The sequence below is a fragment of the Electrophorus electricus genome, chromosome 17 (assembly GCF_013358815.1).
Source record: "Electrophorus electricus isolate fEleEle1 chromosome 17, fEleEle1.pri, whole genome shotgun sequence".
NCBI lineage: Eukaryota > Metazoa > Chordata > Actinopteri > Gymnotiformes > Gymnotidae > Electrophorus > Electrophorus electricus.
Window position 1 is genome coordinate 4849469 of NC_049551.1, and position 22767 is coordinate 4872235.

At 41.6% G+C, this 22767-nt stretch overlaps 4 protein-coding genes across 5 annotated transcripts in view; 3 read left to right on the top strand and 1 right to left on the bottom strand.

Annotated features, from left to right (window-relative positions):
* The first annotated feature begins 319 nt into the window (after positions 1–319).
* On the top strand, positions 320–3505 carry LOC113581657 (tyrosinase-like). The gene is made up of 5 exons (XM_027016961.2): positions 320–1247; positions 1494–1710; positions 2154–2301; positions 2479–2660; positions 2957–3505. Exons 1-5 carry the CDS (start codon positions 423–425, stop codon positions 3196–3198), a joined length of 1614 nt encoding a protein of 537 aa, XP_026872762.2. The 5' UTR covers positions 320–422; the 3' UTR covers positions 3199–3505.
* Positions 3506–3607: 102 nt separating this feature from the next.
* On the top strand, positions 3608–7290 carry kpna7 (karyopherin alpha 7 (importin alpha 8)). 2 transcript variants are annotated; one of them, XM_027016967.2, is made up of 10 exons: positions 3608–4117; positions 4202–4342; positions 4436–4521; positions 4605–4873; positions 5081–5163; positions 5267–5530; positions 5631–5864; positions 6149–6331; positions 6505–6651; positions 6778–7290. In XM_027016967.2, exons 1-10 carry the CDS (start codon positions 4052–4054, stop codon positions 6865–6867), a joined length of 1563 nt encoding a protein of 520 aa, XP_026872768.1. In that variant the 5' UTR covers positions 3608–4051; the 3' UTR covers positions 6868–7290. The 2 variants fall into 2 exon arrangements, with proteins under 2 accessions (XP_026872768.1, XP_026872769.1); XM_027016968.2 differs by having other exon boundaries at positions 5237–5530; positions 6505–7290.
* Positions 7291–7391: 101 nt separating this feature from the next.
* On the bottom strand, positions 7392–10808 carry chordc1b (cysteine and histidine-rich domain (CHORD) containing 1b). The gene is made up of 11 exons (XM_027016964.2): positions 10582–10808; positions 10038–10087; positions 9869–9925; positions 9610–9770; positions 9277–9377; positions 8828–8886; positions 8673–8743; positions 8466–8571; positions 7986–8105; positions 7821–7883; positions 7392–7742 (listed from the first exon to the last, which is right to left on the bottom strand). The coding sequence occupies exons 1-11, from the start codon at positions 10643–10645 to the stop codon at positions 7572–7574; spliced, it is 1023 nt and encodes a 340-aa protein (XP_026872765.1). The 5' UTR covers positions 10646–10808; the 3' UTR covers positions 7392–7571.
* Positions 10809–12287: 1479 nt separating this feature from the next.
* LOC113581688 (protocadherin Fat 3) overlaps positions 12288–22767 on the top strand; it is a 39747-nt gene continuing 29267 nt past the window's right edge. The window contains exons 1-2 of the mRNA XM_035535766.1: positions 12288–15570; positions 19976–20293. Coding sequence (XP_035391659.1) covers positions 12288–15570; positions 19976–20293 — 3601 coding nt within the window. The remainder of the gene's footprint in view (positions 15571–19975; positions 20294–22767) is intronic.

Genomic DNA, 22767 nt, shown 5'->3' on the forward strand with positions numbered 1-22767 from the left:
TAAATGTCAGTCACCCTAATCTTATGTTATTTGTACATTGCGCCATCATCTGGTTAAATCGAGTACTGTGCATCTAACTTGGAATTTCATGTAATTCCGAATACTGAAGTAAAATTTACTACCAAACACGTATGGCATATCTATCTTTGGGGGATGTTGTTAAAATATGTGACAATGAAACATTTAATGCTTGCAGTTACCTTTTCCTGAAAAATGCAACATTAAAAGGCGATCCCTTTACAAGGACGAGATTCCACTACCAGCAGTGGGCGGATTTCAGTGAAAGAATTTTATCCTGAAATGATCCCTGGGGCAGAGAGGCATGTGATGAGAAGAAGCGGACAGTGGGCGTGGGGCACCGTTTAAAAAAACCCGTAAAATAATTAACCTCAAAGTCTCACTGAACAATCATAGAAGACAGAATGAGGTCACTGATTCTACTGACTTTTTCCCTGCAACTTCTGAAATCAACATATGAGCAATTTCCTCGGCAATGTATAACCAGAGAGGTTCTCGGCTCCAAGGAATGTTGCCCCGTTTGGGAAGGAGACGGGTCAGCCTGTGGGGCGCGATCGGGTCGGGGTGTCTGTGGAGATGTAGTAGTATCCGATCAGCCAGATGGCCTGCAATACCCTTTTAAGGGTATAGACGATAGAGAGAGATGGCCCACTGTGTTTTTCAATCGTACCTGCCGATGCCTCCAAAACTTTATGGGTCATAACTGCGGCGATTGTAGTTTCGGGTACTTCGGAACAAATTGTGCGGAGAGACGCGAGTCTATTCGCAAAAATATTTTCCACCTGTCAGCAACAGAAAGGCAGAAATTTATCTCTTACCTTAATCTTGCCAAGAATACAATGAGCCAAGATTATGTGATGGCTACCGGAACCTACAGTGAAATGAACAATGGCACCATGCCTATGTTTCTGAATGTCTCTATCTACGACCTCTTTGTTTGGATGCACTTTTACGTTTCCCGACACGCAATGCTTGGCGGGACTAACAACGTGTGGAGACAGGTGGACTTTGGGCACTGGGCGCCCGCTTTCTTACCATGGCACAGAGTGTACTTACTACGGTGGGAGCATGAGATTAGGAAATTAACGGGAGACGCCAGTTTCACTATACCCTACTGGGACTGGAGAGACGCGCAGGACTGTGAGGTGTGCACCGACGATCTTATGGGGAGCCAGAGTCGTCTTAATCCGAACCTCATCAGTCCATCATCCGTGTTCTCCTCTTGGAAGGTAATTTTCAAAAGATTTTATTACAAAACTAAGTAATAAAAGCTCATATCCGAAAATCGGAAGAAAAATGCATCAATATTTTACAAGTACAGACATATACTAAGGACATACCCTTTCTGATATAGGCTACTACAAATTTGACATGCTGATATTTAAGATGCCACTGATTCATTTAAAGCTATCCATGGCTGATATGGCCGGTCCAGTGCGATTGCCCAATACTGAGTATTACAGCGGCCTCTACAGGTGATTTGCTCCAGAGCACCAGAGTACAGTATGAGAGGTGTGCTATGCGACGGCAGGGAGGAAGGGCCTTTATTACGGAACCCCGGTAAGCACGACCGGAACCTGGCAGTCGGACTGCCTACGGCCGCTAATGTGGAATTCGCTCTCAACCTGGCCCAGTACGACACTGGAGACATGGACATCACAGCCAACATGAGCTTCAGGAACACACTGGAAGGTTTGATACCATGACACACAGCTCCGCATTTCATGACAATAATCCAGACTTTCTATTTTAATGATGATTAGGATTATTACAGTAGGATACGGTGCAAAATCACCCGCTGAATTTGACATTTGCTGTATTCGTTTGAGAATTTTAGAATTAAAGAACACTAAGTCAGTTCAGCACAGGAAGTCATTTACGTGCAGCTTGCAGAAGTTGTTTTCAAATGAGAACTATAATGAGGTATCAAAGCTTTCCTGCTCAAGGTGTTCTGAATAAAGCTATATAATCATCTAATGATAGCATCTAACTATAGCATATTTTATATTATCTTGAACTGCTGGGTAGTTATAGACTTATATGGACTCCATTCACTCTCACCACCTTGGAATGCTTCCAGAGGAGACTGTGTAGAGTAGGCTTGATCCTTCCTGTGGTGTGCTCTCCCCGTGCAGGTTTTGGAGATCCTCAAACCGGCCTGGGGAGCGCTGCCAAGCTGGGTATGCACGCAGCCGTGCACGTCTTCATGAACGGCTCCATGTCTTCGGTGCAAGGCTCTGCTAATGACCCAATTTTCATCCTGCACCATGCCTTTGTAGATAGGTAACGCTTAGTCAGGAGAAACGGAACACAACCTTCATGTCACAGTTCCGTATTCCTGCTCTCCCATACAATAGTTTATATAATTGCCTTTTAAATTCATAATATTATGTTGTCAATCTAACAAGTACTTAAAACAAGGTGAAGGCCATGTTTGAACCTATGTCCCTTTTTCTGCAGTATCTATGAGCAATGGTTGAGAAGGCATCAACCTGATAAGTCTCATTATCCCACCACCAATGCGCCGATCGGACATAACAGTGAATACTACATGGCACCCTTCATTCCTCTGTACAGGAATGGGGATTACTTTCTTTCTAGCAAAGACATGGGCTATGAGTACTCCTACCTCCAAGATCCAGGTGAAAGCACATTTACATATTTTTGTAGGCTGCATCATGTCTAATTGTCAGTACCGTTTTCACTTTTTAATTATTTTTGATCATGAGGAGCATAAACTTTTTAAACTCTGGGACTCTCCAGAGACCAAACAGATCAATTTGCTTTGAGTTTAATAAAATCAAATGTAATAAAGCAGTCACCATGTTCATGTATCGACTGAAGCACACCACATTAACTTCTGATTTTCTTCCCAATTTTTTAAAAATGTTATAAAAAGTTGGTTTTTTTTTTTGCCTTTTTGCCTGTGTTGCTGCAGGTCAACAGTTCATAGACAATGTGGCGTCATATCTGGAGGAGGTGAGAGTGCTCTGGCTGTGGCTTCTGGGGGCAGCTGTACTGGGAGCCCTTTGCACCAGTGTTCTGGCTATATGGCTGGCTGCAGTCCGCGCCTGCGTACTACAGCGGACAAGAACGCCGCGGGGCCCCGAAAAGCAGCCCCTCATAATAAGTACCGACACCGAAGGCTCTTCCGACTCTTACAGAGCCATGATGTCATGAATGATGATCGGCTTTAGGTGGCGACAACGTCCATGAATCTCATTAGTCAACATTCACGCATGCTGCCTGATTTAGTATTACTTTGAGAAGCGCATAATACGCAGAGAGTCTGCATGCGAAAGTACTAGGCAGAATGCGTCCCTGTGATATTTTTATTTCATTATTTCATTTAAGAATATAATGCAGACATTTAAGTCTAATGTTTCATTCATTTTTGAGACTGTATTTAGCGGGTTAATTCATTCCTCGAAATGTTTTTTTTTTATTCATGTTTCTTCTTAAATAAAAGTTTGGCTTAATCCATCAATACACGCTTTGAACCAATTAATTTAGTTAAAGCACGACACAAACTTGACTACTCATAATGGCTTCCATCAATGGATAATACAAACTCTGCATAGGATATATACTCAAATTATTATAGTTACACCTACAAGGTATTTTCAAAGTGATGTTTCTAATAAAGTAGCTGGTGAAGGCAAAATTAGGCTACCCTTAGTTGCGTAAATTTTGCTGTAAATAGCCGTAGAGCATTTTATATACAATAAGAAAGAACGGGTTTAATACGACATTAAAATATCGCAGAATGTTGAATAGCGTTAAGGGAGAAACCTAATCTCAGGCATACGACAAGCAAACCTCTCTGTACAGTGCCTTTGTCGGAACGATGGACTGTTAAACTTGATTTCCGTTTGGGGTTATGACGTTCAGGGTCTGGCGATTAGAATCACCTGACTATGATTTAGCTCAACAGTTAAATGGTTTCCGCAGGGTGGTTGTTGCAGCAGTATTGCGTTTGAAAAAGAGCAGGGTTTGAACATTTTTATTCCCACGACTTTACTTCTTGTTCAGAATGCCTACTGAAAATTTAACCGACAAACGCATGTCCAAATTCAAAAATAAGGGCAAAGAACCGACGGTAGGTCGGTTAGCTCATCATTTCAGTTGAGTACCTCTGTACATATGGAATTTCTATCCAAGTCATTTGTCTTTGTTTCTGAAGAAAATGCGCGAACGCAGAGTTGCGGAGTGCGTTGAACTTCGTAAAGCGCAGAGGGTGGAGAGTATACTGAAGAGGAGAAACATTTCATCCCAGCCTGATGAAGAGCCCCTGTCGCCAGAGTACAACATTGACAATCAACTGGTTGGACCGTCATTTGTCAGATTATGCGATGACACCACTGCCTTCTTGTAATATCTTTTCAGTATTGTTTCTTTACCCCTGTGCTCCACTCAGGTAATATATGCAACAATTCAAGAGATCATTGCAAATGTCAATAGTGAATGCTCAGAGAAGCAGATGCAAGGTTGTGTAACAGCAAGGTACAGCAACTATGCCTCTAGTTTATGTCCCCCTGCTTGGCTTCAAATGCTTGATGACTTATGGCTTGATTCTATCCCTTTAGGAAGCTACTTTCTAGGGAAAGGAACCCTCCGCTGAAAGAGGTTGTGGAGGCAGGGCTGTTGGCTCGCTTTGTGGCGTTCCTGGGTAGGAATGATGACCCCTCTCTGCAGTTTGAGGCTGCTTGGTCCCTCACCAATGTGGCATCTGGCACCTCGTGGCACACACAGCAGGTGGTTGAACATGGAGCTGTCCCCGCCTTCATTGCCCTTTTGGCCTCACCCATGCTCAACATCAGTGAACAGGCTGTCTGGGCCCTGGGCAACATTGCAGGTAATCCCTGTGACCTGTCATGCTTGCCTCAAATGTTAGTGTAGAACATTTCTAAACAATGGTCCTTTGCTATTGGCTGTCTTTCTCTAAGGCTACAATTTTTTTGGCATTAGTTGTCTATTTTCTGAAGGGATTTGTTCCAAGTTTAGGTGACTAACTTTGTGCTGAGTCTTCAAGACTTGAGTATATACATTTTTGTCCCCTCAGGTGATGGGGCATCATATCGAGATGCACTTATCGACTGCAACGTGATTCCTGCTTTATTAGCCCGTCTAACACCAGATGCTCCAGTAATTCAGTTTATACTTTTCTGTAACCACTGTGGAAGAGTGCTTTGTCATGGTGTAACATTCAAGTAGAAAGGAGGGGGAAAAAGCCTTATGTTTTCTTCAGGTGGGATACCTCCGCAACCTGACGTGGACGCTCTCGAACCTGTGTAGGAACAAGAATCCTTTTCCTCGCTTTTCTGCTGTCCAGCAGATGTTACCCTCCATTATACAGCTGCTTCACCACAGCGACAAATCCATCCTGTCCGATGCAAGCTGGGCCATCTCCTACCTCACAGATGGGCCCAATGAGCGAATTGATGTTGTGATCAAGACTGGAGTCCTACCACGGCTGGTTGAGCTGCTGGGATTTGAGGAGCTTGCAGTGGTGGCAAGTGTTCTTTGCACATGTTCCAAGAATGACTTGTAGGATCATCCCAAGATATACTACCTTGTCAAATACCTGTGATTTGCCTGTTTTTTAAAACCAGACTCCAGCACTACGCTCCATTGGCAACATTGTAAGTGGCTCTGACCTGCAGACACAGATGGCCATTGATGCTGGTGTACTGGCCATTTTGCCCAAGCTGATGCGGCACCCTAAGCCCAGCGTGCAGAAGGAAGCAGCCTGGGCTGTGTCCAACATTGCTGCTGGACCACGTCAGCAGATCCAGCAACTTATAACGTGTGGTCTACTGCCTCCCCTCGTGGAGCTCCTGAAGAATGTAGGTGGCAAAAGGGGGGGCTTTTTATTTCTTTAATGTTATGTCTAGTGTCTCGTTGGGCTGGGTTTGGGCCTGTGTAGGTGTTGGGTATGTGTTGGACCTGATCAAACTTTAGGCTATAGCTTTTACCTACAAAGCTGTATAAACAAACAATACTGTGGTCTATAAGAGTGGTGTACAGGTAAGGCATTTGATCTTGACAGACTTCCAGACCTTGTATGCTATAGAAAGCCATGTGTCTGTTCTGGGTGACTGTCTGTCTAATGGCTAAAACATCCTATTAGGGAGACTTTAAAACCCAACGAGAGGCTGTGTGGGCGGTCACCAACTACACCAGTGGTGGCACAGTGGAGCAGGTAGTGCAGCTGGTCAGATGTGGTGGACTGGAGGCTATCTTAAGCTTACTGCATGTCAAAGATGCCAAGACTGTCCTGGTTATACTGGATGCCATCAGTAATATCTTCTTGGTAAGGGTTCTGTTTGCATATGGCTTTGAACTTGCTGAGGTTCTAAATAACTCTGGTATTGATTCATTTCTATTCCAAGGCATGATTAGCTTAAAGGCATTAGTGTGCAACTTGCAAGCTAGATGCAAATTATTCTCCAGTTACACCAACTTGTGCCTCTTGGGTTTCCTTAGGCTGCAGAGAAGCTAGGGGAGGTGAATAAACTTTGCCTACTGGTTGAAGAGCTAGGTGGCTTGGATCGCATTGAACTACTCCAGAACCATGAGAACAATGCTGTTTATCGTGCTGCTCAAGCACTCATAGAGAAGTACTTCAGTGAGGTGGGTTCAGCTTTATTGACATTAACTTGACATGTTGCACAAAACTGCTATTTGGCCTAATTGCTTCATGTTGAGTCATACAAATTGTATGTTTGGTTCTCTCCCCCTCAACTTGCCAACTCTTAGGATGGTGAAGATGAATGTCTGAAGACTCGGGCCACTGAAACTGATTTTGTTTTTGGCCCTGCTGAGGTCCAGAAGAGATTTGACTTTTGATTACCTTTTTATGCATTTTGTGTGAATAAACTACTTTTGCAGGACTGTTGTCCCAGGCTTCTTTTCATTACCCTGCTCCTCCATTTTGGGCAGCAAGCCATCTGCTAAGCATGGTTCAGAGGGGGTGGGTTTCACTGCACTTCTGCCATCAGCATTACTTCTTGAATACTGGCTTGTCTCAATTGAGTCACACCTATCCATGACCCAAGATTCTAAACTACAGTAATGTGGAGGAACATTTAAGTGCAGGGCTGATGACTGACTGTGCAAGGGTTTAGCAGCTAAGTTGCATGTCTGTTGCTGTAGAAAAATGCACAAGGCCTAAACTCTAAAAATGTAGGGGGTGGGACATGAGGGAAGGCTTAATTGGGCAAGGGCTGGTTAAAACCTTCAAACCAGTACCTCCAAAATAGCATCACCCATACAGCAAATGCTAGCTGATTCTCACAAAACATTCTTTTTATGGGCAATCTCCAGGTATTGGGGATGGGCCACTCAGTGTGATGTACTAAGCCAGACAGTCCTTACTCATTTTAACTCAAGTCCTCTAGCATGTGGGGGGGGGGTGTGTGTGTGGGACAATTATGTAAGTTACAGTGAAATCAGGACCCAAATGCTGGGCTTTAAAGAAGGATGCTTTCATGCATCGTGTCAATCTTGTCAAGTGTTCAGGTTGCAGTCTTCCTACAGTATTTTGCATGCAGTCACTCATCTACTTGGTCATCGTCACTCTCACTCATCTTTTCTTTCTCTTTGGGTGAAGTCACTACAGGTGGAAGGTCCAACCGTGCCCAGGACATTGGCTCAGCTTTCTTCAGTGCAATCTCAATCTTGGCTGCCATCATGTTAACTGTGCTTTTACTTGAGTCAACGACCTACAACAAGAAAAGCAAATATCAGAGACTGATGTGTACTTATTACAGAGATGGTAGGCAATGAATTTGAATACTTACTCCCCATAGGACAATCTTCTGTGCAAATTCCTTATCTCCATCAAATAATATGTGGATATCCAACTGAAATGGGGATTTCTTTGAGAATTATGGTAATTTAGCACAGGCAGGAAATAACCATACTATGACAACTAAGTAGGCTATACCACAAGTGTCAAAGCATACCATTGTACTGTTTCCATCCACGAAGCTCAGCTCAGGGACAGAGTTTTTGGCATAAATGGTTATGATGACCTGACTTCCAGTCTGGTGCCAATCAGATCTGCAAGGCACAGCCTTTTTACCCTGCACACAAAGAATGGCCTCATTTGCATCATACTGTTAAATGTTTCCCTGATGGACCAATTTCAAAAGCTTCCTTTAAACAAGTCATAAAATGCTTTTTTTTTTTAAATTGTGCATGCAGTTAGAGGAGAAATATTTTGTACCATGCATCATTGTATCGATCTGCTTGAATGAAACAAATAAATAAATGCATATTAATACAGTCAAATATAAAAGATATTCATATCTGAACTAGGGACATGTATGCATGTTTGGACCCAGTGAAGCTAATGTGAATTAACTGCAGACCAAACACACAGAAAGGCAAGCAGCCTTTTAGTACAGTATTAAAGATCTCAGTCCTGAGGGACAGAAACACACCGTGTCCTCCTTACGCCACAGATGGGCTCCTTTAAAGCAACCTTCCTGAGACAGAAAGGTGTTGAAGTCAGATGTTTTCCTCTTGCAGCAGCTCCAGTATTTCATTCTTAGGGGTAAAGCAAAATTAAAACCACAAAACACACAGGATGAGTGTTCCTGATCTTAACCAATATTATTTTGTAGATTTTGTAGAAAACAGTTGCTTACCCCTCATGGAATATTGGCACCCCAGCATGATACAAGCAAACTTCTTCATTGCTCTCTGCTCCACAGAAGGTCTGGAAAATGGAATGTTTAATTTATTGTCAGTTCAGAGAACACAACTGCTATTGCTGGGAAACTTTAATTATTGGACATAGTACCTTAGTGCAACCCCCGTTCTTACAAGATGTTCCAATTTTAATGTCATCATCTTCTTCCTCTGTAAAAGAATGAAAGCATGACTGTTTACTTTCTGAAGGAGTAAATGGCAGGAAATGGTTTGGGTACCACACAAATATATCATCCAGTCACCACCAGTGTTATCAGAAAGCTACACAGTTAGAGACTAGCTCATCTGTTGCCATGCACATTTAGTGTTAGCTATACTTCAATGTGTACAAATAGGACAGTTTATCAGGGCTCCTCACGGCAGCACCCTCTCAACCCAGCAGTAACTGATGAATTTAAAAGCTCCAGCAATGCTGCTGCTGTGTGGTGCACTCATACCTTAATATACTCATAAATGTGGAAGCAATCTACATACATACATACATATACACCAACACCCCTCAACTCCTCAGCAAGGGGCTGCTTATAAATAAATTCTCACCATTTCTACCAGGTGCATTGTCAGATAACTTGAGCTTTTCTAATGCCTGTCTGAGCGAAACAGAGACTTTTTGCTGTAGCCTTGAAAATGGTTCATCGGGACTGCATGAAGAACAAAACAAGTTTTTGTTATATGCTTGTACTAACAATGGCGTAACACTTTTTTTTTCAATTTCAGAAGAACCACTTCCTAATATTTAAACAGCATTCTGCCACTACACACAGGTGACTTCTACTATGAATACTACTGTGAATGTTTGCTTTAAACTTTAAGTTTAAAGTATTTTACTCTAACTACACAGCTCTGTAATTAAAGTGTGGGAGACTGCTTTACCTTGGCCGCTGAATAGATTCAACAGGTTTTGGTGCTTGGATGATAGACTCATTAAACTTTGGTTTAAGGCCATCGAGATCCTTCTTTTCTCCAGATGTCTTCACTTCAGGTTTAACAGGTTCAGGTGGTTTCTCCTGGTTATGAGGTCCCTTTGTGCAACCCTGATTAAGAAATGAGCCACTCCAACAATTTCAGTATTTGTCTTTTATGTGAAAGATTATTTTCTCATGCCAAAACACTGTCTAAAAGTTGTACTCACAGCAATACTAAGGAAATCTGAAAAATCAGTTGTCCGTCTCTTACAGCAGGACCAACCCTAGAATAAATGATAAAAATGTATGTCTATAAAAACAGGTTTACGATTAAAGACTGGTTCTAAAAGAAAAAATGCTACCCGACCCAAAAATCTGCATCAGTAACAAAACCACCTTCAGGGCATCATGGAAAACCGGCACTCCAGGATGATACGTACAAGCATCTGCGAACAGGGAGTTAGGTTAGCTAACTTCAAATGGATGTTAACAATCTGTACAAAAACAGTAATAACAAATGAGCAATCTTTGTTTTGTATTAGCCTGTAACTTGTTCTAGTTGGGTATATTTCTAACTTGTAACAGATCTGGTTGGCTGGCTAACTAATTCATCGGGCTGCGCTAACCAGGACAGTTTTAAGATAGCTAACTTCATGGAAGGACCTGCAATCTAACTATTTAGCTAGCTAGCCAAGTAAGCTAACCTGTGTAACTGGCAGACACTTTTAGAGAAATAAACCATATTCTTGATGTCTGGCTGGCTGGTACTGAGCTAACTGATTCATATTAGCCACAAAACTAGCTTCAGCGAGGTAGTTATTAGAGCGGAATCAGTATAACGTTAGTTAGATGTCTCGCTGACATATCTAATTAGCTATAAGTATAAGCATTTGCTAGGTTAGCTAACCTAGCTAGCTAGTTTCCAAGCCGACTGACTCACCATCAGAATTTTTCTCAGGGTCAAAGCGTTGCCCACAACCCTTATTATAACAAAGGACAGACATTTTGTAGCTATGTCTATTTATACAGCTTAAAACGTCCCACAAAACGAGGCTCGGTCGAGATGTAGGTTTGTTTTTTTCTGAAGATGTTGAGTTAGCTACATAGCTATCTAACTAGCTACATGCGGGTCCATACTTCAGCCATAACAACACCGGAATCGTTTCTTTTCCGGAAATATTTCGTTGAGTTTCGTGAATTATCGTCAACAATCGGCCCGCCCATCTCCCTCTAGACTGTCCCATCCCTGGAAGAATAGATGAATCTGATGCTCGGGATGTTTCTACAATATGTATAAGGAGCAGTGGTTACGCGCATATTGTGTATTAATCATAGCGTAAGGCATTTTATTCAAAATGTAACAACATTCATAGCAAAGAAGGTCAGCTTCACAATATAACTTTTCCTAAGTACAAAATAACAAATAAGCATTCTACAAATAAGATTAATGTAAGATAAGTCATATTGCCCCATTCCGCTGTTTTCTTCTCGGGGTTTTACACGTAGATTAAAAACGTGACACGAACGTGGCGCGTTCGTGTTCATTCGTGAGCGTGCATAAGCGACATGCATCCCACAGCGCTTAGTCAATTGTGGGTAGTAGTGTAGTCAGTACGGAGACTGTGCGGCTGGTGTACACAGAGCTATATTTTTGGTTTACCGTTGTTTTTCTCTCCCTCTCACCTGGAGGTAAGATATCTCTCTCTAAACATATTTACTTTGTTCCAGTTGTGAATAAACGAGGTTTGAATTTAGTTTGCAATAGCATTTGTTTGATTCTGAGCACCAGCGCTACAGGGATATTGAAAGTTTCCCTTGATTAGTGCACGAAAAGCCTGAACATAGGATAGCGTGAGAAGGCTGGCTGTTGCTCAATTTTCTTTTATCCAGTGAAGAGTTTTTAACGCACATTTTCTAAATTAAACCTACTTAACCTTTAGATGTTGACACTTTTAATGGGCTAAGCGGTATAGCTTGTATGCGTTAAAATTCAGTGAAATACAAAATTAATCAGTTTCGCTAGTTACACTGCTGTGTAATTGACATTGTAGTATTCCTCTTACTTCTGACGAGACACTGCCATCAGTTTGTTTTGAGTGTCCTTTCCATGTTGAGGTTACATTTACATTTGATGAGTGGTTAAAACGTTTTGAGCCCATTGCCCTTATGGTCAAAGTCTTTTTAGAAATGTACTTTCTTCAGGACTCCTGAATTTGTAGCTCTGAAGTTAATTCCAAAGAATCCAAATAGCAGATGATTCTGGGACAAAAATGGTCCATTAACAGCACTTACAGGTCAGTTATGGCAATGGTAAGTGTGCTGTGGGCCAAAACCTGCAAACAGCACAACCTTGCCTTACCTTACCTTGGGAACTTTTATACAACATGCCTTTTTGGGCCAAAACTGGCACAACTGTAGATAGCCACATTCAAATTGTAGCTGTGTTCCTGCACCCATATTCAAAGACAAAATCATTGCTGGCATTCCACAGCAGCATGTGGGCTGGATGAAAGTAGTAAATGTGGGTCAGACTGGACCATTTTGCTATATAGGAATTCAGCTTAAATACATTTGAAAACTGATTGTCCTGTATTTTCACACTTTAAAGGATATAATGTGTTATTTCCAGGGTTACTGGATGATGGCATGGCCATAAACAGGTTCCCTGGGATCAGTATGGAGGCTCATCTCCTCAGCTTCTCCCTCTTGTTCCTTCACCTCCTTAACTGTTGTTGGGGGCAGCGCCAGGTGCCTGGACCCTCACTATTTCAGTTTACCAGCTCCAACTACAATGCCACTATTTATGAGAACTCTCCTGTTCGGTCCTACGTTAGGAGCAAGAACAAAATGGGGATCACTCTAACACAGTCCATCTCATGGAACATCAGATTCTCTATTGACTCTGGGAATGAGAAGGGGCTTTTCCAGGCAGAGGAGTTTGTCCTGGGAGACTTCTGTTTTCTACGTATACACACTAACAGTGGAGACTCTGCTACTTTGAACCGTGAAGCACAGGACAATTACACATTAAGTGTAAAAGCGGTTACTGAAGATGGCCTGGAGGCATCTGCTACAGTCCATGTGCAAATCATGGACATGAATGACCTTCGACCTTTATTCTCACCCACCAGCTATACCATTGTGGTACCTGAAAGTACACCACTGGGAACTAGTGTTACGCAGGTCACTGCAACCGATGCAGACATAGGCTCCAATGGTGAATTCTATTATTTCTTTAGGGAAGCAGTGGAATGGTTTGCTGTGCATCCAACCAGTGGGGTTATATCTCTGACAGACAAACTTAACGCAGATCAGAATAAAAGATTTGACCTTCAGGTGCTGGCAGTTGACCGTGGAAAGAAAGTGTATGGGAACAATGATGTAAGCAGTACAGCGAAAGTAATGATCACCATTACACGTGTTAATGAATATTCACCCACACTGAATGTGATTGCACTTATTCCATCATTATCAGACAAAGACCCAGTGTATGCTGTGGTCACAGTGGCAGATCTGGATGAAGGGCTAAATGGAGAGATAGAGTGGGTTGCAATAGTTTCAGGTGACCCACTGGAACAGTTTTTGTTGGACAGAGCACCATTTATTAATGAGTACATGCTAAAAACATCAGAACCTATTGACTGGAATGAATTTCCATACGGGTGGAATCTCACCTTCCAAGCTAAAGACCGAGGTATACCTCCCAGGTTTTCAAATACTCAGGTACTTCATTTACTCATTAAAAAGCCACAGCCCATACAGGCAAGCTTTGAGAAAGATATTTACAAAGCCTCAGTTAATGAGATGGCTCCTCCTGGGACCATCATAGAGGCTGTTGCAATTTCTCCCAGGCCACGGTCTGTCAGTTATGGTTTAAGTCTGACCTCAGATTCCATTTACTTCAACATTAACACTTTTACTGGTGTCATCTCAACAGCAAGACAGTTGACCAAGCTGGATCAACAGCTTTTTGAACTAGAAGTGACAGAGGCTATGAATGGTCTGAGAGCCACAGTGCAAATCACAGTGGAGGATGCTAATGATAACATCCCAACATTTACTCAAGCATCCTATCAGTCTTTTGTCAATGAGAGTGCTCCAATCGGTACTGTTATTCTTAAAATATCAGCCACAGATAATGACAAAGGGGAAAATGGATGCATAGCATACAGTATACCAAGTCCCCAGCCTCTGCCCTTCACAATTGACCAGTACACAGGGGAACTTAAGACATCTAAAGAACTGGATTTTGAGTCATCTGTAGATACATATGTTTTTGTTGTCCGGGCCTCTGACTGGGGCTTTCCTTATCGACGAGAGAATGAAGTAAATATTACAGTTCGAATTCTAAATGTCAATGACAACCCACCCCTTTTTGAACACGTGTCATGTAAGGGAATAATTTCTCATGATTTCCCCATAGGGCAGACAATCATCACACTGTCTGCCATTGACATTGATGAGATGGGGTTAGTGAAATATGAGATATTGAGTGGAAATGAACAGGATCTCTTTAATCTTAACCCAGACTCTGGGATATTGTCATTGAGGAGGTCTCTTTCTGAAGCTAATGTTAAAAATGTGCTGTTTAGCTTGAAAATTGCAGCAACAGATGGAGAGATTTTCTCTGAGTCCACCTTTGTCAATGTAACACTTGTAAGAGGAAGAACGCCACTGAGGAATTTTAACTGTAAAGACACAAAAGTTGCACAGACATTAGCTGAAAACCTTCTTAACAAAGCCAACACTGGCAAATCAAAAGATAAAGAAGATTACACTGACCTGTATTCTGTCAACTGGCAGACCCCTCAGTTTGAATCATTTCCTTCTGAGATACTAGTTCGGGAGGATTTACCTGTTGGCTCAACTATTATTAAAGTAAACACCAACGATTGTGACGCAGGCCTTAATGGTCACATTCTCTATGTTATATCAGATGGAAATACTGACAGCTGTTTCAATATTGATATGGAAAGTGGTCATATATATGTCTATCAGCCTTTGGACCATGAGAGGTCAAACTGGTATCTCCTAAATGTAACCATATATGACATGGGTCTTCCTCCAAGGTCCAGCTGGAGGCTGTTAACTGTTAACATTGAAGATGTGAATGACAATAGTCCTCAATTCTCCATGGATAGCTACACGGCAGTGGTGCCAGAGAACACCGTCATTGGCACAGAGGTTATTCAGGTTACAGCCATAGACAACGACCTCGGTAAGAACGGGGAAATCTCCTACACCTTGTTAACCCACACGTCTGTCTTCAGCATGAACGCTTCCACAGGGTGGGTGTACGTCTCTGGCCAGCTGGACAGAGAGTCGATGCCAGATACCACCCTGGAAGTTGAAGCCAGAGACAAGGCTGAGAGTGGTCATCAAAAATTCTCAGTGACGACCTTAAAGGTTTATTTGGAGGATGTAAATGACTGTCCACCCGTGTTCATTCCCAAGATTTATAGTTGTTGTATTCTAGAGGACCTTCCTCTTGGCACTGTCATCACCTGGCTGCAAACGCAGGACCCTGACTCTGGGGCAGGTGGGAGAGTAAAATATGCCCTGGTCAATGACTACAATGGGACATTCACCGTTAATATGGAGAGTGGAGCCATCAAGGTGACCAAGGAGCTGGACTATGAGAAGCAAAAGTTCTACAACCTCTCTGTCATTGCTGAGGACTGTGGCCCCTCCATCCAGCTGTCTTCCTACTCTTTCGTGGAGGTGGAGGTGTTTGATGTCAACGAAAATCTCGACGAGCCGTACTTCTCCGAATTTGCAGTAAGAGCCACTGTTTGGGAAAATGCACGCCTTGGAACAAGTGTGGTCCAAGTCATGGCTAAAGATGATGACAGGGGCAGAGATGGTATAATAAGATACTCTATCAAAGCTGGAAGTGGTCTTGGCTGGTTTTCTATTGATGAAGAGACTGGTATGTTTTTAATAATTACATTCAAACTCATAACTGAAGATCACACACGCCATACTTCATTCGCATGGTGTCAATCATTAGTAACTAATATGCTAGATTAGTGCTAATGCTTTTATTATATAGCAGAATAGCATTTATTTTATGCATTCTTATCTGTATTCCCCTTTCATGTGTTTAACAGGAAGGTAGAAACCCACCCTGGTGTGGCACTGTGTACTCCATTATTTTGTTGTCCTGCTGGAGGTGTATTCAGCTTCACAGGAGTTCATTAGCAGCAAAGTGAAGTCAGCATGATTAAATCATCATGTTTTTTCATCTTGTTATTACAAAATGATTGGTATGTGCTTGCAACAGTCCTTCAGCTCAATATTAGGCTGTATGTTGTTGTCTTATTTGTCTTGGCAGAAAATTTGAGCTTCATTAGATGGAACTGCCTCTATGATATATCAGCGAGACTATTAACCTAGACAGCAAGATTTGTTCTGAGTGTTGTTTGAAAAGGTGTTCTTAAAAGGTCCTTTTTGATTTTCTGACTTTTTGTTTACAACTGCTAGTGTGAGGTTTAATCTGCACTGTAGAATGCAGGTTCAGCAGAAAACAATGTGTGTGATTAGCTAAAAAAAAGAAAAACGATCCACATTTATTGGCATGACATGTTGGGCAGCGACCTGACCATTAATTACACCTAATTACTATTGATCCGATGACCGGAACATCGCAGTGGCACACAAGTGCAGTCCTGAATTCATGTGTCAACTAATTAGGTTGAGTGTGTTAATCATGCAGTGGCTTAGGCTTCAATGAGCGTGGCTGGTCATGTCAGGGCTACAGATGAGGATGGATTTTCCATGGAGAATCAGATGCCCTGTCACCAGCCATGGGTGAATTGTAAGGGAAGCGAGGCTCATGTGCCAGGGGTTTCATTTATCTTCAAAGTTGATGCCCTCTGTCAGCCCAGAACAGGGGTTTCAGCGGTCGCCCACAACACATCCGCCCAAAAGTGGCCGTTTAACTGTCGCAGTGAGTGGCAGCATCATGACCTGCAAGAGAGAGATGCAGCTTGTGAACTTTGGAGAGAGGGGAATTCAGCGTGCTTCATTAAACACATGTAAAATCAAAGGTGCTCACTTCTCTCGCTGTGCAAGTTTTTAAAAAAAGTAATAGGAACTCCCCCTGATCAAGTAGCACCCATGAACTGAAAAGATGGAGGGGATTTATAAAGGACTTATCTGCGCTCCGCTTCCCTGCTTTGAGAAGCCATTGGTATTCTCGCTGGGACTTTGAGAAATAAATCAAAGCACATTCTCACTCAGATTGCTCCCAAGAAAAAGGTTCAGCTCTAATTCAACTCTGAGCCCTGGCCTTTTTTACACTAGAGACAGGTTAAAGCCGCTATATCAAAATCTTTCATACAAAAAGACCATGAGCATAGCACGTCCTCACGGAGGGAATCAAAATAACCCCATTTCATCAAACCTGTTTCATGTTTGGCAGAAATCGTGGGAGAAGAGAACCATTATCACTAGTTCCCAATCTCCTGAATGTTTGAGCCTCAATTATAATTCAGTTTGGACCGCTGCAGGTCCAGCACTGTTGCATATTTGAAATATGTATTTGGAGCAAAACATTGCAACAAAGGTGCAGCGAATGGCATAGAATGGAATGGGCAGTTTAAAACGTGGTTTAAAATACAAAGGGCATAACTGCTGTAAGGAGCATTTGGACGTGGTGAAGCCGACTGGGACGGACTGTTGCTGTTGCTCATGTTTGCTGAAATGAAGGGCAAAATTATTTGTCTGGAAATTTGGAAAAGCATACATTTTGATAGTATATTTCTCGGTATATAAATAAACATGTTTATATGAAATATGCTCATTTAAATGCTGAAAAGCACATTACAAATTGTCAAGTGGCAAAATAAAGAAATTGCATAATATGGTGAAGGTTTGTACTAATACCTGGTTAATATCACATCAGTTACTGTAAACAAACAAACAAACAAAGAGTAAATACATAAATATGCAGGGTGCATTTTTAAGATAGATTCTTGTGGTCACAGTGAAAGATCTGGATCTGTACCAACAGAGCTAGTAACTGAATTTTGAGTTTCCAACTATATATATATATATATATATATATATATATATATATATATATATATATATATATATATATATATATATAAATATATATATATATAAATATATATAAATATATATATATATATATATATATATATATATATATATATATATATATATATATATATATATATATATATATAAATAAATGTCCTGCTTGACAGGACATTTCAGTTTTTCTAAGATTAAACAGTAAGATAAAACAAAAAGCACTTTCAATTACAGTATTACAGAGCATTACAGGATACAGACAATTACATCAGTAAGTAATAAAACTAGTCAACTGCTGAGAGCACACGGATGCTCTAAGGAGAGAATTGGTTAGGTCCTAATGGTTTTTGTTAGTGTTCGAATTCCATTTCCAAATTCAGTGGACTGAGAGATTAAGTGTTTTAAAAGGTGTTATGGCCAATCACGGCTTTCCCTGGTGTGATCCCCTGCCACATGTCATTTTTTGTTAATCTTTAGTCAACACTGTTGTTAGCCTTATGTCTTGCTGTTGAAATTTGTCCTTTTCTGTGTGTGTGTGTATATGTATTTGTATATGTGTGTGTATTCATATCCTCTGCTGCTTCACACCTAGTGCTGAACCCTTTAGGTTTTTAGTTGCAGTCTAGCAGTAGCATGCTGTGTGCCCATTGTGCTGGCGTGGGGTTTTTCCCTGTGTGGCTCGGCTCGGCGGAGAGCCCGTGCTGGAGTCGAGGTTTTCCTCATTCATGGTGTGGCTCGGCTAGCCGGAGCTGGAGTCGGGGGTTTTAGATGCTCGTGGTGTGGCTGGGCTAGCCAGAGAGCCAGAGGCTTTGCTTTCTAGCTGAGTGCTACAAAGCCCTGTTCCCATGTCCTGAGCTAAGGGTGGGCCACCAGCTGGTCAAGCGGACGCCTGGCGCAGCTGTAGTAAATAAGGGTCACTGTCTTCAGCACATCCACCACAGCCGAGATTATATTTACGTGTATTAGCATCACAGGCAGTGTCCTGACCACAGAAGCACATGGGCAGCTCTTTGGTCAGAAACGATTAGATGTTCTATGCTGAAGACTCGAAGGTCATCTGGGCCCTGAGGTGTGGCAGCGGTGCCAGTTGATTTACTCCAAACATAGCAGCGTAACCGGCTGTACCGCATCCAGTACATCAGTTTAGATTACCCAACACTTTAAAAAGCTTGCTGAATGAACGCTTGTTCATTCAGCACTTGAATTCCTGGCACAATATTTCCCCTTCAGACCAAATGTATGGCATTCATGAATAAAGCTCATTTCTCGTGTAGGCCTACACTATTCATTGTGATGAATTATCCTAAATCAGTCATTTATTCAAATTTTTCTGCAAATTTTATTCACAGTTTTTATGCTTTGCAGGAACTCAGCAATAGAGTGATAGTACTGTTATGATGTTAATAGTTAAAATGAGCAATTTTCTACCCATTGTTGGAGGTTGTTTTCTGTTTCCTGGGTAGTTGGGTAAATTTCCCCTGAGAAGGAGTTCAGAGAATTTTCACTTTTTAGAACTGGTCAGCAGACTACTTGTAATGAAACACTATACCATCTATAGTGTTTTGTGTTGTGGTTGTTAGTCAGTGTAGGCTCTACTGACTAACATACAATTTCATACTTTCTTAAGGCTCATCCAGAAGTCAGGTCAGACAGCAGGGTTAGAACATGAACTTAAAGGGATAGAACTGGCAGATCCATAATGATAAACACATATCAGAAAGGTCAAAACCAAAAAAACACAAACTTGGAAACCAGAGTAAAGAAAAGAAGACAGGAAAGAAGGAATATTCACAAATGCATAATACATTGGAAAGACCTCACAAAGAACAGAAGGTAACTGGGGAGCCTGACTGCATGACTAATATTGTTCATAGGTGTGAGTGATAATGAGCATGATGTGCAAAGACAGAGCCAGACTCAGTGTGAGCTAATCAGGTAATGGTGTAGAGTGCCACATGGCAGAGCCCCTCTGACGATTTCAAAGCATCACCAAGTGATTTAGTTTGGGTGTCGTTTCATTTGACGTGCTGTCGTTTCATTTGACGTCCCAAAACAATAACAGAGCTCTTGAATTTGGAAGACTTGAATGCAAACTATGGTGTCGTAGAAAAGTGCTCAGAAGGGTCTACCTTTTAAATGTGTTTAAAATTGGTAAATAAAGGTTTGCAAACGTTTACAGTAAAATGTACTACGCCATTTTACATCTGACATTGTTAAGATAATTTAATGGCTGATTCTTGAGATAAATGATGTTCCTTGCTCTTCCATGATAGGAGTGATCTACACCAGCAGTATACTGGACTGCGAGATCCGGGAGTCGTACTGGCTCACTGTCTGTGCTGCAGACCAAGGTGTCGTACCACTGTCTGCCTCTATTGAGGTGTTTATCCAAGTGGAGGATGTCAACGATAACGCCCCCTTGACTACTAACCCTATCTATCACCCATACATCATGGAGAACTCGCCCAAGGGTGTTTCGGTGGTCCAGATCCAAGCCCATGACCCTGACGACACTTCTTCCACTGACCGCCTCACGTACCGCATCAAGGCTGGAAACCCGCAGAACTTCTTCACCATCAGTTCCAAAGCAGGTGACGGGGAGCTTTGCTGCATTTTGTTAATTTCATGATTTGTATTTTATTCAATACTTAAAGCCCAGGTTTGGACAAAATTGCTCCACAACTATCCCTGGAGAGTAAGATAAATATATATTTGTATAATATATGATAAACAGAATTTTGTGGTAAAGTAATTTTCCGTTGCTGTAGTAAAACCTGGCCAGCCATCTGCAGCAGTAGCTGATTAGCGCACTGGGTAATGAATGCATTTGGGATGCTTGATGAATTCAGGATGCTTAAAACAGAGATAAATGGTTGAACTCCTCAAACAAGCCACTGATTCTATGTATTGCAAACCACCTCATTTACTTCACCTTTCCAGTGGTGCAAGTCAGCCTGCATGCTGCTACTTTTCTGTTTAGCTGTGATTCATCAAAGGTATCCATGATGTTTTCTAGCTTCAGGAAAAGTTATGCTCTCAGATCCACTCTTTCATATGGAGAATGACCAATACTAAATGTGATCAACAGCCTGTTTACTTATTTTGCATGTGCAAAGTATTTTGATTTGGGTATTCAAGCCCATAGCTTAATGCAATGAACTGTATTATTAATCAGTGATTAAGTGAATAATTCTGTTTTAAAGGCACCGTAAAACAAGATTCCAATGTAGTGTAACAATTTATTAATATTAATAAATAATTAGCCTTCACATTATTTGTCATATCAAGAATGGCTGCTTTATATAATTAACTGCTATGAAGTACTGTGCATCACTTCCTTGGGTAGTTGAGCGAGGCCAGTGGCAGCAAAATTGGAGATGAGTGGTAACAGGTATTGATCCACAGTCTCTGTGCACCTTTGCTAGCTGACTAGTAATCACGCTCTGTGTCAGGACCTACTCTGATCAACTACTAACTGCCCCTCTCACACACAGACACATACACAGCTACACATGTGTGGAATTCAATATGCCTCTTCTGCTGCAGAAACAGCATCTGCCTCTCTAACTGTGACAGTCTTGAGTCATGGGTGATAAGTGCATGCAGCTTAATGAAGTAATTAAATTGGCTGGTTGGTTCTACCGGGAAACCTTAAAGGAATCAGCAAATGCGCTGTGCTTTAGCCACGTGGTTTCACTGGCATGCCAAGGTGTTTCATGCATTTGGCTTACATAGATTTGATATTGTGTGATTGTAGGTGTGAGTATGTGTGCTTGTACTTAAATGTGTTTGAGAGAATTAGGATAACACAGAGCAGCACATCTCATGGGTTTTTTTTTTTGATGTTTCGCTTATAGATCGCTTGGGAGCAGCAAGTCTAAGATCTTGTGGATGTAGGGAGAATTAGCATGGAGTTCCACTGTGCCATCTGCTCTGTAAAGGGGGGAGCTCAGCGGAGTCCATAAACCAGTGAAGAACAGAGCAGCTCTACAGCCCAAATAGCAAAAGAATGAAAAAAGAAAGATGAATAAATAACTAATACAGGAAATCAAGTAGCGAATGCAGTAATTCAGTGCATTTGTAGTCTCTGAGGACTGATTTGAAATAATAAATTCCTTTACATTCAGGACTTACCTTTGATTAGTTAGTTTGTGTTTTGGAGATTTGTCTGTAGGCCTAATTGTGCAATGGTGTTTAAATAAAACACATTTGTGTGCCGTTGCTTGATATAAAGTAATGTGCTAACTTACAGGACACATTCCTGAATCTTCCATGGTTTTTTTATGGTCAGTATGTTTAATTTAGTGTGAGTCATGGATCAGTCAACGGTTCATCCATAGAGTTATTCCTTAATTTAATGCTCTCATTAATGTAGACATTTCAGCATATTTGGGTTACATGGTGCATGATTTTAAATGCTTTTCTGTGGTAGGCATCTTTTTATTTTCAGTAGCATACTCTGAATTACACGTTCATGCCGTACTTTGCAGTTGTTGTTGAACATTCACAGGCCACTTCATCTCATGCTTTAATTCTCTCTCTCTCTCTCTCTCTCTCTCTCTCTCTCTCTCTCTCTCTCTCTCTCTCTCTCTCTCTTCTGCCTGTCTTTCTCTCTCTCCCTCTCTCTTACTTTCTCTTAATTTTTTTTTTTATTTTATCACTCTGCAACCACTCTGAGTGCATGTGTTGTGGCGATAGTTCACAGCTGTTTTAATTTGCTTAATTGAGTCTCTCTGGATCAGGGTGTCCCACGTATGGCAATAGTCGCCAGCACAGCTGCGCCCTTCCATCCCTTGTTGCCACAGTAACAGGACACTTTGACAAAGTGGCTCAGGAATGGTCTAACGTGGGGGAGGCCGTTACTTCTACTGTAGGCCATTTCAGCAGCCCACTGTCATGATGGAAAAGCATGTGAAATTCAGTCACAAGTGTGGGGAAAGGCATTTATGCATTAAAGTATGAAGTACTGTGCTCATTCTACTATAAGGCAGAGCTTTCTAAACTCTTGCTTTTTTTTGCCTAATAATGAAGCTAACTAACTCAAAAAACGAATTCCTTGCTATTC

Excerpts from the sequence above, each read along its gene's own strand:
- kpna7 (XM_027016967.2), top strand. The coding sequence starts at position 4,052 with ATGCCTACTGAAAATTTAACCGACAAACGCATGTCCAAATTCAAAAAT. Across the intron at positions 5,865-6,148 it reads TCGTGGAGCTCCTGAAGAAT|GGAGACTTTAAAACCCAACG; the intron begins GTAGGTGGCAAA and ends ACATCCTATTAG. Across the intron at positions 6,332-6,504 it reads CCATCAGTAATATCTTCTTG|GCTGCAGAGAAGCTAGGGGA; the intron begins GTAAGGGTTCTG and ends GGGTTTCCTTAG.
- LOC113581657 (XM_027016961.2), top strand. The coding sequence starts at position 423 with ATGAGGTCACTGATTCTACTGACTTTTTCCCTGCAACTTCTGAAATCA. Across the intron at positions 2,302-2,478 it reads CACCATGCCTTTGTAGATAG|TATCTATGAGCAATGGTTGA; the intron begins GTAACGCTTAGT and ends CTTTTTCTGCAG. Across the intron at positions 2,661-2,956 it reads CTCCTACCTCCAAGATCCAG|GTCAACAGTTCATAGACAAT; the intron begins GTGAAAGCACAT and ends GTGTTGCTGCAG.
- chordc1b (XM_027016964.2), bottom strand. The coding sequence starts at position 10,645 with ATGTCTGTCCTTTGTTATAATAAGGGTTGTGGGCAACGCTTTGACCCT. Across the intron at positions 9,926-10,037 it reads TTTTCCATGATGCCCTGAAG|GGTTGGTCCTGCTGTAAGAG; the intron begins GTGGTTTTGTTA and ends CATTTATTCTAG. Across the intron at positions 8,106-8,465 it reads TGTGGCGTAAGGAGGACACG|GGTAAAAAGGCTGTGCCTTG; the intron begins GTGTGTTTCTGT and ends CTTTGTGTGCAG.